General features: G+C 43.9%; 1 protein-coding gene across 2 annotated transcripts in view; it reads left to right on the top strand.

The window, feature by feature from the left end:
* Positions 1–1406: 1406 nt before the first annotated feature.
* The window catches only part of FLT3 (fms related receptor tyrosine kinase 3), a 41436-nt gene continuing 29965 nt past the window's right edge, over positions 1407–12877 (top strand). Inside the window, exon 1 of one of the 2 annotated variants that reach the window (XM_019286300.3) lies at positions 1407–1544. In XM_019286300.3, the coding sequence (XP_019141845.1) occupies positions 1490–1544 (55 nt within the window). In that variant the 5' untranslated portion in view covers positions 1407–1489. The remainder of the gene's footprint in view (positions 1545–12877) is intronic. The other variant, XM_010400268.4, reaches the window with a different exon arrangement.

Here is a 12877-nt window from a genome sequence, read left to right as displayed (position 1 = left end):
TTGTGAGAGATCATGCATTCATATCCATGAACAATGCTGGCCTCTGTGCCCCATTGCCCCTGCAGTTACCTTTAGGATGTTTTCTGTGTCTTCTTTTAGATGTGGTATGCCTGTCTAGCTCTGGTCCATCTACAATTTTATTTTGACTTCTCTAATGCAGAAGATATTTTATTATTGATACCATCTATCAATAAAAAATAAAAAATCTAGATATCATCTCTGAGATGTTTCTGAGAACACTTACCAACACTCAGTTTATTTGCTTAGGGATTCTTTTTACCCAGGTTCTGAACAATTGCAGAATGAATGCTTAACTCTTGGCAAGTAAAAATAACAACTGAATGAATAATATAATAAAATATAACTTTATATATAAATTACAACAGCTGAGCAAATAATAAAAATCCCCCAGCCTATCCTGGGGTATCATGGGGGAGATGCTGCAGCTTAATCCTTAGAACTGGATCCACTCTCTGCCTGGTGACTGTGATACATAGCTGTGCAAGGTAGGGAGATCTGTCTGCCCCTCTGTGATGTCCTGTCCTGATACAAACCAGAGGGGCTTGCTGGCACCAGCAAATTCAGCTACACCTGGGCCAGTTCCACCCCTTACACACCAGCGACCAGGAGCCGATGAGGAGGCAGCTCCTGAAGCATATGCTCCAAGGAAGGTGGCAAGCAGGGACAGGCCGAGGGCTGAGGGACTGTGCCCCGACAGGCACGCATCTGAGCCTGGAGGCCTTTATTTTTATCCCCTAGACAAGTAATCTGTGTAACGACTTCAGAACAGCTGTAGCTTGCTTTGAACCTTCCTGCAAACAGTGCTAGTTCCCTGTTCCCCCTGGTATAAGTACAGCCCCGTGGCACAAGCTCCCTGCCCGGCTGGCAGCCCCCGGGCTCTCGGAGAGGACTGCAGCAGGTCTTCTGTCACCAGCAGAGCAAGTGCTCACCAAGCATGGGAAACCTCCCCCAGCCCACAACGACAGATGCAGCAGGGTATTCCCGTGGTGTCTCACAAACTTCATTTGGATTTTTTGGTTTTTTTTTGGAGCTCTTTAGCTTAGCAAAACACTTGCTCTTCCCCTCATCAGGACTTGTAAAAATTAGGCTTTCTGCCAGCACGTGAAAGCAGAAATTGTAACTGCTTCAAAAATAAGAGTTGAAGTGAGACAGCAAAAAGTCTGCTTCACCAAATTTACATGAGAAAATATATCTTTGTAAAAGCGTGAGCAACAGTCTGAAGACTGAGCAGCAGAAGCAGAGGCAGCTGCTCAGCTTGGTGGAGACATCCTCTGACAGAAGATGCTCCCCGACCCCCAGAGAGGCCCCTCTTCTCTGTGTCCCACAGCCGCTTCCTTGTGGCTCAGCTCTCGAGCCCTCTCTTTTGAAGAAGTGGTTTCACTGTGGGCAGTGACATGCACCCTTAAGGCAACCACCTGCAGGCTCAGCTTCACTTGTGGGGCCAGGGGACTGCAGAGCACCACCAGCCATGACAGTGAGCTGGCCCCATGGCTGTCCCACTGGAATTCCATTTCAGCTAGCAGGTGAGGTCTTCTCATCACACTCCTCAGGCCCTTTCGTCTCCATTTCCCACTCTCTCACTGCATCCCTTCACATCTTTCCTTCCTTTCTCCTTTGATTTCTTTTTCTCTTGAATCTTTTATTTTCTGTCTCACCTTTCTTCTCTCTTCTGGAGATGCTCTTCTTTCTCCCATCACCATAATTTCTCCCAGCCCAGCCTGGCCTTTGCTCTCACTGCATCTGACATGTTTCATGCTCAAGGCAAAAAGTATTTAAATTACTGATTTTTTTTTTCCTCCTTCTTCTGATGTAAATGTGTTTCCTGCTGTTAATGCTAGCTTGACCTGAACACTTTAAATAATATATATGCAATTTCCCACATAAATAATCTATGCATCAGATACCTTGATAGAGTGAAATATAATGATGCATCTTTGTCTTACCAGGTTTTGTTGTTGTTGTTTAATGATCTAAATAGAAGAAGGCATAATATTAATATATAGAAAGTACCTTTATTTACTGTTAGAGTGAAGAATTTTGGAATTTAAAGCTTGATTTCCTCTACTGAAAATCAACTCAACAATTAACTGTTATGAAAAAGGAAATAGCATTTGCTTCCATCTCAAATGCCTGAAACTGTTTTTCTCTAAAATTAATGACTTGTTCCTATAAAAAATAATCTTGCTGATTCAAAATCCAGGACTGAGTGCATGTTTTTCTCGTGATTGATATAGTTCTGATGCATACACGAGAAAGGTTTTTAACAACCTGTAGTACACTTTCAGCTCCATATACAGAGATAATAATATTTACTTCAAAGAGCAATTGTTAGATATTATTCATTCATGGCTGAAAGTCTACGTGAGCTATTTGAAGAGAAAGTGGAGTAAAAATGAAAATGAATATTTTATGATCTCCTACTTTGCATGACTGTTGATACTACCAAGCAAACCCTGTCAAAGAGGGATTTCTGTGTTTTCTTCTTAACTGAGCTTTGCTAGGCTGCACAACAAAATAAATAAAAATTATTAGCATCTGGGATGTGATGGTGCCCAAAGGCCCCTGTCAGCATGGCTAGGAGACAGTTCTGCAGAGAAAGCAAAAGGTGTGAGAGCCCCAAGATGTGGTTATCCTCTAGGAGTAGTGTTCTTTCTGTTGAGGTATTATTTAGTCAAGGCAAGGTGTACAGGGAGGCAGTGTTTCTTCTTGTAAGGCTGGCTATTATAGGGGAAAAAAATGCAAATGCTTTTGGACATACAAAACAGCTAGGATCTGAAGGATCAGAGACAGAGTTGTCCGCAAAAATCCTGAGAACTGCTAGTTCCATACATGTCTGTAGCAGATCACTCTGAAAAACAATTTCGATGTAAAAAATGTTAAGCATTTAATGAATGATATCTACTTTCTTAAAAATGCCTGTGTTTCCTCTAAGAATCTGTTGTCTAGAGATAAGACCGAGTAACAAATTGTGCTGACAACAGATGGTATCCCTATGATGAGCCAATGTCATCAGAAATGGCAACACTTAACCAGAAAAGCAAAGCTAAACTATAATAACACCTGGAGGAAAATCTCCGCAATATCTTTAGACTTAAGGCAGCGGGTCGGTCTTAAAATTACAGGCTCAGAACTGCAAAAGTTTCAAGAAAGAACAAACATCTTGCCTGTGTTATTGGCTGGAAATAAATGCTCCCCAGCAGCAAGAAATTCAATCCCAAGAACTCCAGAAAACGATATATACAACACAATATATATGTAAATACAGCTATATACATTAAAAGCACTGTTCCAGTTTCTCATTTTACATTCTTCTGGTCATCCCAAGCAAGAGTTGGTGGCTAAAGGGAATGTTATCTAGCATACAATTAGCCCTGCATTAGTGGATGAGGTGGGGACATGGATGGGGCCTGGGAACAGAGGCAGTAACAGTTTCATGTTTTACAAACTGGAAAATTTTTTTAAAAGAGGCTTTCGATGACCTTTCATCAGAGGAAGTTTTCCATTGACAACCAGTCTTTCTTGCTTTTTTTTTATTGCACCCCTTCTTACTGAGAGATGTTCATGAAACCCAGTTTCAGGGCAGCTGAGAGAAATGAAGATGTGAGAAGCTGCCTAAGGTCTCCCTGTGGCTGGCAAATGAGAGGAAATTTTATATGAGCAAGGACTGCAAACTCAGATTCTGACCAACTGCGGATTAGATTATGGTGTGTCTGACTGAACAAATATTATAGGGCAATACTGTTGAAAACTCCCTCACAGAGCATACAAGTGTCCATTACATTCCATGGCAGAGGAAAATATGAGATGAGCCAGCACACTTCTTTTTAAGGACAACCCCAGAAATGTGTGGGACCCAGCCACCTGCACAATCTGTTCATCTCCCAGCAATACACTGATTTCTCTCCAGCCAAACAGCTGACAAACATTCCAGAGCAAGTTCAGGCACTGAGCCCTGCCACTGGCAGGAAGGTGAAATCAATGGGCACCCCGGGGGGAATCAAGTTTGATCTTGTCTCTTTCCCAAAACATGCAAAAACTTGGGTGCAAGCTGGTTGTGAATGCTGGATAAGGCCAGTACATGGTCTGCTCACTCAGTGAAACTGTTGGGCCCAGCAGACCACATATTTATGGTAATCCATCACCATATATTTCATGGATCAGAAGATAAGGTATCATTCTGAAGATCCCTGAAGGTGAAAAGACTGTGCAGGAAAATGGTTATTTCCAATGGATGTAAATCTATGGGTGTTTTACTTCTTTTGAGGTTTGGAGCCATTTGCTTTTCCCCTTTTTTTCTTCAGAGAATTCCTCTGGTTACCCATATTACAAGCTGCTGAGAAGCAGGAAGATGCCCAAAGTACAGCCCGACTTCCACGGCTGCCCCCACATCTCTGCCCAGTGGTGGGTGGGTGCTGCTGCTGTGGCTGCTCAGCAGAGGCAGGTTTGTCAGCAGAGCAGAGCTGTGGGCATCCTGTCCTGCTGCACCATCCGCTTCAGGAGCCCCTCCTACAATGACCCCAAAGCAATGTAGCATGGAGCACCTCTTGTTCACAGGCTTCTGAAGATGTATCTTTCAAAATCCCTCTAATGTCATGAAATTCACATTTCAGCTGAGAAGCTGGTTTAGATCACTAGGTTGAGTTAGGTTTTCTGAAAATCTTCCTTTAAAATGGCTGAAAAAAATGAGCAGGGCAAACAGACAGAAAAGCTAGCTTATTGCCTGGATATTTAGCTCTGTTACTGTTGCAGAAGTAAGACAGTATTTACTCCTCTGTGGGTAGGTGAGATTTCTAATGTGTGAGATACGAGGGCTAGTTTGAAAGGTGATTTATTGTTACAATATGCTCAATAAGGAATATATTGGATTTTACATTTGTACAACTGTTTTGGGATTGCAATTATTTTTAACCCTAACCTCCTAATGACACGAATAGGAACAGCTAGTATTTATTTTGTTAATTTTCACTGTATTTAGTACCAAATAGCAACTATGATTTTTTTCAGATAGCTTAGATTTATTTTTGTCTTTTCTTATTTGCAGCAAAATTGTTCTATCCCACTCTCCCTCTTTCTGTCCATTCTTCCTCCATGTACAGCTCTGGCCTTCTGTGTTCCCTCCTCATTCCCTCTTCCAGGAAAGTAAGGACAATATCATCTAGTCAGTTATAGAAACTTGTTTTCATTTAAAAGGGAAGTTTTACCATACGAGAATGACAAGAAGTATCAGTTCTTTATCTCCATCTTCTGTTTTAATTTCTGTTTCAGGCAGATCTTTTTCTTCTTCTTGATTATGTGTGAGGACTCTTATACCTTTACCTTTTATTTAACTTAAGTTAAAGTTGCCTTTGCCTGCAAGAAGTTAACGATTCCACTGATGTCAGTAGAAGTGCTAGAGTGTGTCAGACTGGAGTACTTTAACACAGAGCAGTTAAAAAAAAATAAAAGAGTTAAAGAAAACTTACTTATGTCATTAGAAGAGATGTATCTGCTTACCTTACTTCAGGGTTGTCTATCCCCCTTCTTAATAGCACAAGCATGTCATTCCCATGAGCAAACATCCTCTTGAGAACAGTCAAGAATAAGGACAGCCCAATGCCACTTTCTGATTCATGGGAGGCCTCTGTGGTGGCATCACATCAGTGCTTCTTTGCTCACAAAATTGTCCAGTTGTTCATTGAATCACAGCAGGGTTGAGGAATGGACCCCTGGAGGTCATTTGATCCAACCCCACTGCTCAAGCAGGGCCACCTAAAGCCAGCTGCTTAGGACCCTGTCCAGGTAGCATTTCAATACTTCTGAGGGTAGAGACCACCATCTCTCTGGGCAATTTGTGTCCATATTTTGTCACCCACATGGTGGAAAAGTCTGTGCCCATTGCCTCTGTGTCACTGGGCACAACCGAGAAGAGCCTGGATCCATCCTCTTTGCACCCTCCCTTCAGGTGTTTATATCTCTGAGCCTTCTCTTCCCTGGGTTGAACAGTCCCAGTTCTCTCAGCCTTTCCTCCTAAGAGAGATGTTCCTGTCCCATAATCATCTTTGTGGCCCTCCACTGCACTTTCTCCAGTATGTCCATGTCTCTCTTACACTGAGGAGCCCACAGCTTGACAGAGGATTCCAGGTATGTCCTTGACAGTGCTGAGCAGAGGCAAAAGGACCTCTGTCTGCTGGCAAAACACCTCCTAATGTGGCTCATTGTTCACCATACTAAGTGGAGTGGAAAGGTAATGTGGGAGCTGAGAAGAAGCTCCCTTGAGAGCACGGAAGATGTGGACAAGAAGCAGAAGAAGAACCAGCCACAATGTAGGCTCTTCCTCAGAGAGGTTGCCATGGTAGCTGAGGTTTACTGGGTTTTCAGCCACTTTTCAGCCACTTCCTAAAAAAAGGTGTCCTCAGCAGTCCCAGTTATTCTTTGCAAACTGGATCACAAGTGACTGGAATGGCCCAAATATGGCTAAAGCAGCAGGGATTTCAGTGAGCTCCCTGTGAGCACCAGCCTGAGCAGTCAAACTCAAAGGTTGTTTAGCCACTGTGACAACAAGCTCTAGTTTAATATCTCTTCTGAAGAAACACTTTTGAGACCATTATAATAAACAGGGGCTCAACCTACATGAAGGTGTTCTTCTGAGAAAGAGGTTCTTATTGTATGAGTTATTCTTATGAAAAGAAAACCCAAACTTTTTTCTATTTTTTTTTCCAAAATCAGAGAATCAAGACCTCTAAGATCATCAAGTCCAAGCATTGATCCAGCACTGCCAAGTCCACCACTAAACCATGTCCCAAAGTGCACACCTTTTAAATACCTCCAGGGATGGTGACTCAACCACTTCCCTGGGCAGCCTGTTCCAATGAATGACCACTCTTTCCTGAAGAAATTTTTCCTGATATCCAATCTAAACTTCCTTTGATGGAATTTGAGTCCATTTCCTCTCATCCTCTGATTTGTTACCTGGGAGAAAGAGCTGATCCCCAAGCTCACCATACCTTCTTTAAGGTAGTTGTAGGCAGCAAGAAGGTCCACCATGAGCCTTCTTTCCTCCAGGCTAACCTCCTTTAGCCACTCCTCATCAGACCTATGTTCCAGACCCTTCCCCAGCTTTTAAAAGTATTTTTAAGCTTTCTGTCTTTCAATAGAAAACCAGAAAATGTTTGCTGGAGGCGCCATGGGAAAAAAAAAGTAAGAAAATAAAATCAGTAATCAGCGATTTAACTAATGCATGGAAAAATTTACAAGGAAATTTTGTGTCACGGTTCGTTCCCTAAGAGTATGAAAAAGCAGGGCATCTCCTCTGCAATCACGCCGGAGCCAGAACTGGGCGAGTTAGGGGTGGGCACTGCGCCTGTATCCCGGTGGCAGTCCCGCAGGAGCACCGGGATGCGCGGGATGCGCGGGGCTGTGCGGGGCCGCAGCGCCCCTGCCGCCCGCACGCCCCGAGGGCCTCCCCGCCGCTGCTGCGTGTCCGAGGTCGCGGCTCCCGCACGGACACTGTCCCGGGACAAACAAGCGCGGAGTGCCAGCGCCTAGGCGGGTGGCGGAAATTGGAGAGGAGCTGGGGGGGCGGGGGAAGGGGTGGTGCCAGATGCAGGTGGAAAAATAATCCGCGTGAAGGGCTGAAGGCCGTGGCAAACGAGACTGGCAGGTGACAGTAACATTCCAGGATGTTGTATAGTAGCAGTGTTGGTCCCCATTATTAGTTTTTGACTCAGTACACAGACCCGAAATGAGCACTTTCTGAAAGCACACGACCTCCCCTGCTCCACTCTTCTCGCTGCTGTCCTGCTCAGTGATTCAAGTCTAGAGATTCTTGTCCCCTCCCTCTAAACCTCCGCATAGAGCTATCACACTCTATAGCTCTTCTTTCCTCCTCAAAACTCGATCATGCTTGAACACGGCTGTGAATAATTAAATCAATTCCCATGACATTTATTGTAATTAGCTGGTAAGACCAGGTAAATGACTGCTCCTGACCCAGACATACCCCAGACAGTGTCACAACAGCTGGTCACAATTAGCATGAGCTGCAGCAGTGGCATCTTGTCACCCACCTTGCTTGTTAAACCTTGTTCTAACATGGTTATTATTCCGAAACATGGAGCAACACCTCTGGCCACATCACCATGTGAGAATGAACTCACAAGGTGCGTATTTTTCTGAGCTGGGAGTTACTTAAGCTGAAAGGGTGAAGATGCTGAGGAAGGAAGCTGTGCAAAAAGATGGGGATGGACAAAAGTTTGATGGGAGAGAAATAAGATATGGTTAAAAGATAGGAATTAATTTAAGATCAGTTCTTTCTACCTGTCCTGCCTCCCTCTGATTATTACCATATTTATATTGAGTACAATTCTCACTTCAGGATCCACCACTTTGGAGGTGATTTGAGAAAAAGGCTGCCACATACAAAAGGGGGAGGTTTCAAGAGTTAATGAATGATTAATAAGCTAATCCATGCCACCACTTTGAAGATTTGTTTCTGGCAATTCATGACAGACATAACAACAGTTCTCCCCTGATCAGGAAGAAAATTTTGTAAAGTTGATCCAGAGTCACAGCCAGGGGAAATAGTCAGAAGCCAAATAAGACCCAAATCATCGTTTGCTTTATGTAAATCTTCTGAGCTGTAAAGTGGAGTGGGAGATTGTTCTATGTCTAGGAAAGGCCTCACTGCTATATAAAATATTAAGCACCCTGAGCTGAACACAAATACAAGATGCATCCCTTGGTATGAAGAGAAGGGTTTTCATCTTCCACAGTTCTCCAGTTCCCAAGCTATTGTCTTTCAGATTAACTCATACTTTCAGCATATTTTGGAGTGGTTTTCCCAGTTTTCCAAAGGCTATCTTTTGCACCCCCCATTTGAAAATAAAATTTTGGAAGCAGTTCCATTCATCTGAGAGCTGAACTAGCTTAAACAGAGCTTCTTGGTTTGGTATCTCTCCAGCAGACTCAGGCCTTTCTTCTCAGCACTGTAACACGTAAGCTCCCTTTTTGCCTTTTACAGCCATTTCCCCAAGTATGTGCCTACACATCTTGATGAAAGCTTGGCTCTGTTTGTGGCAACTAGACGTTTGTCTGGCTGCAGTGAGAACAAGACTTCTCCTACTGCCTTTATTTTTGTATAACCTATAAAAAGATAATGAAGATGGAAAGCAGGCATAAACAAACAGGCATAAATTGTTCAGAGGCAGTAATTTATTTTCATTGCAGCTTCACTCTAGTTCAGCAATAGGCAATATGATTATGCATGCTACATATTTGATATTCTTTACCCAGTGCTTTCAGTCTCTGCAATTCTTAATTTGGGTTTTCAGGAGGACGACTGATGTGCAGACCATAACAGCAGTCCCTGAACAGGCCAGCTAGAAGCTTAAAGATCAAGACAGCGAATTAGAGAATTACCATTTTCCCAATATTTCTTTTCTTGATTTTACTTGTTCTGAAAGGCTCATTCATGCTCTGATTTTCTATTTTGTCCTACACAAGGTCTTTTAAGACCTACACAACTTTAGGCCACTCAATGTCATGTAAATACTTCTTACTATCATATTACTCATCTGTTTCTCACTGTAAAGCATCTGGAATTACGTCAGGTTCAAAATATCCTTCCTTACTGTAAAAACTTTCGTGGATTTCACAGGAATAAAGGTACACCACAGCAGTGGTAAGCTGTTGCAGTTTACAGGAAAATGAGTCACATTTCCTCTTACACATGAGGGTGTCAGGGGGCTCACTACTTCCAGCGTATAGTCCCACATACCATCCTTTACAGATGCAGTTCCAGCACATCAGACACTTCGTTTGCATGTCTCACTCACAGTCTGGTTGCTACAGCTGTCTTTTAGCTGCAAATCTTCTCCCTGTTGGTATTTAAATACACCCTTCCCTTTTCTGCTGTGGCCTTAGGAATCCTTCTAACAAGGCAACATGAGCAAAAAAGCGGAGTAATGCCACATTGGGATACACTGACCTAGCTTGTACAATCAGAAGCTAAAATTATTCACAAATCAGAAACCTAAAGCAAGGGAATGCTCAGCAGGCCAAATGAGTTGTGCTTTTGAGGTCATATTTTCAGGTGATTTCTGCTGGTGTATTATGTAGGTGAGTTTCCATCAGCTAAATCCCTAGCCGTGAGCCAGGTGAATGGTCTCTGCTTTGAAAAGGGTGAAAGCAAAATCAGTCAAGAAACCAACAGAAGTGAAGAAAGCTGAGCAGAGAAGGACTTAGTGAAAGGCTAGGGAAGGAGGTAGAAACCTGAGTTGCACTGATGGAAGGAATTCAGCATGCTTGGTGTAGATACCTAACACACACCTGCCCTTCAGCTGCCTCTGGCACTCCATGTCTCAAGAAGTGCCATTATTACTATTTTTATTGTCAATGAATGGAGATACATGTCTCCACAAAGAAATCACGTTCGCCTTTCTTAGGAATAACACTCAGGGTCTTACTCAGACATCTGCAAAAGCAGACCATTGCCTGTGCATGCTGTGGCGAGGTGGCAACCTAAATGAAGTGTATGTTGGATGCCTGAATGAGAAAGACGCAGCCATAATCCACGTTTGCCAAGGAGAAGAGGTTGTCAAAGTGTTGCCAGTTTAGAGCTCCGACAGCTCCAGAAGACACAAATGGCAAGGAGGAGATGGCAGCAACTCTTACTCATTTCTTCTTACTTCCAGTTTTGCTCCTTCATTGCCTACAGAAAGAGACTCATCGCTTTCATCCTTCAAGTACATTGTGATATATTTACCTTTTTTCCTTCTTTCAACTCTAGCTTTATGTACCACCATCTCAGAAGCTGAGGGGGTAAAAAAAGAAAACAAAGCAAAAAGCCAAGGCCTGAAGGCAGAAATATTTCAGGTTGCCAGGAGAAAGATGTTATTTTATTATTCACTGCTTATTTGTACTGTTGACAGCTGGCTTTAGGGAATTAGTGGAAATGAGACACATTTTACCCAGCCCGTTGTACAGTCTTACTTCTATTTGGTGTAGTGGTGGGTACATGGCTACTGTAGATCCTTTAAGGCTAAAAGGTGACCTTTCAAGCTGTAGTCCCTGCAGAAAGGCTTATAGTAAGCATTCTGGAGAGATGATGCCTTTGAGGAATCAGAAGCTTTCCCACACAGCTCCTTATACATAAGGATAAAGGACTTCTGCTACTTGGGGCACTTGCAACTGTTCTGGGCAGCCTCATCCAATGCCTCACCACCCTCATAGTGAAGAATTTCTTCCTAATATTTAATCTAAACCTGCCCTCTTTCAGTTTAAACCATCCCCTCTTGTGCTTTCACTACCTGCCTGCAAGATGCTAAAAGGCCTCCCCAGAGCCTTCTCTTTTCCAGGCTGCACAGCCCAAACTCTCTCAGCCTGTGTCCATAGGAATGATCCTCCTGACCTCTGATCATCTTTTTTGCCCTCCTCTGGACATGCTCCAATGACTCCATGTCCTTCTGTACCCCGGAGCTGAACACAGCACTCCAGGCGGGGTCTCACAAGAGCAGAGTAGAGAGTCAGAATCCCCTCCCTTGACCTGCTGCCCACGCTGCTTTTGATGCAGCCCAGACGAAGTTGGCTCTCTGTGCTGCAGGTGCACACTGCCAGCTCATGTTGAGCTTCTCATCCACCAACACTCTCGAGACCTTCTGCCCAGTGCTGCTTTCAATCCATGTTCCACTCAGCTTGGGTTTGTGCTTGGGATTGCCCTCACCTGGGTGCAGCACCCTGCACTTGGCCTTATTGAGCATCATGAGGTTCACCCAGATTCACCCCTCAGGCCAGCCCAGGTCCTTCTGGATGGCATCCCTTCTCTCCAGTGTGTTGACTGCAGCACACAGCTTGATGTCATCAGCAGACTTGCTGAGGGTGCGCTTGATCCCACTGTCCGTGTCATTGATAAAGATGTTAAACCGTATTGGTCCCAATTCTGACACCTCAGAAATACCACTCATCACTGCTCGGCACTTGGACATTAGGCCATTGACCATCCAGCCAGTTCCTTATCCACCGATTGGTCTCTCTGTCAAATTCATGTCTCTCCAGTTTAGAGACAAGGATGTCGTGCAGGACAGTGTCCAGCTCTTTGTACGAGTCCAGGTAGATGATGTCAGTTGCTCTTCCCTCACACGCCAATGCTGTAACCCCGTTGTAGAAGGCTGCCAGATTTGTCAGGTGCCATTTGCCCTTAGTGGAATTATATTGTCTGTCACCAGTCACCTCCTTATTTTCCATGTGCCTTCTCATAGTTTCTGGGGGGATCTGCTCCATGATCTTGACAGACACTGAGACTGCCTGGTGTGTAGTTCCTCAGGTCTTTTATTTTCCCCCTTTGAAAATGGGACTTAGGTTTTCCCTTTTCCTATCGGTGGGAACTTCACAGGATTGACACAGCTTCTCCAATATGATGGAAGGGGCTTAGCCACTTCCTCTGCTAGCTCTCTCAGGATTTTCAGATGCATCTCATCAGGTCCCATGGACTTGTTCACCTTCAGGTTCCTTAGAAGTTTTCAAACCTGATCTACAGCAGGCAGTTCTCCATTCTCCCATTCCTCGTCCTCGCCTTCTGTGGGAGGCATTGTGCATGACCATCCTCCACCTCACAGTGGGCAAACACTGACCTGTGCTGCAGGGTTTGGTGCTGCAGGGCCCTTTCCAACACAAGGATGCAGAAGGGAAGTGCAAAAGAGAGTCTGTGTTTGGTAATATGGTTTCTAAAGGAGACTCTAAAACACATAGAAGCTTTTGGTTTTAGACATTTTCTGCAGTATTATGAGACATACTTGTAAATCGTGATGTGCCTGTGATGCCTTAGGTTTTAACTTTAACTTTTAGGTGGCCTTTCAAGGCATCACCTATGCTTTTGAAAGGT

Source organism: Corvus cornix, chromosome 1, assembly GCF_000738735.6.
Source record: "Corvus cornix cornix isolate S_Up_H32 chromosome 1, ASM73873v5, whole genome shotgun sequence".
Taxonomy (NCBI): Eukaryota; Metazoa; Chordata; class Aves; order Passeriformes; family Corvidae; genus Corvus; species Corvus cornix.
The sequence above is the reverse complement of the archived record's forward strand: the minus strand, read 5'-3'. Positions and strand labels throughout refer to the sequence as shown.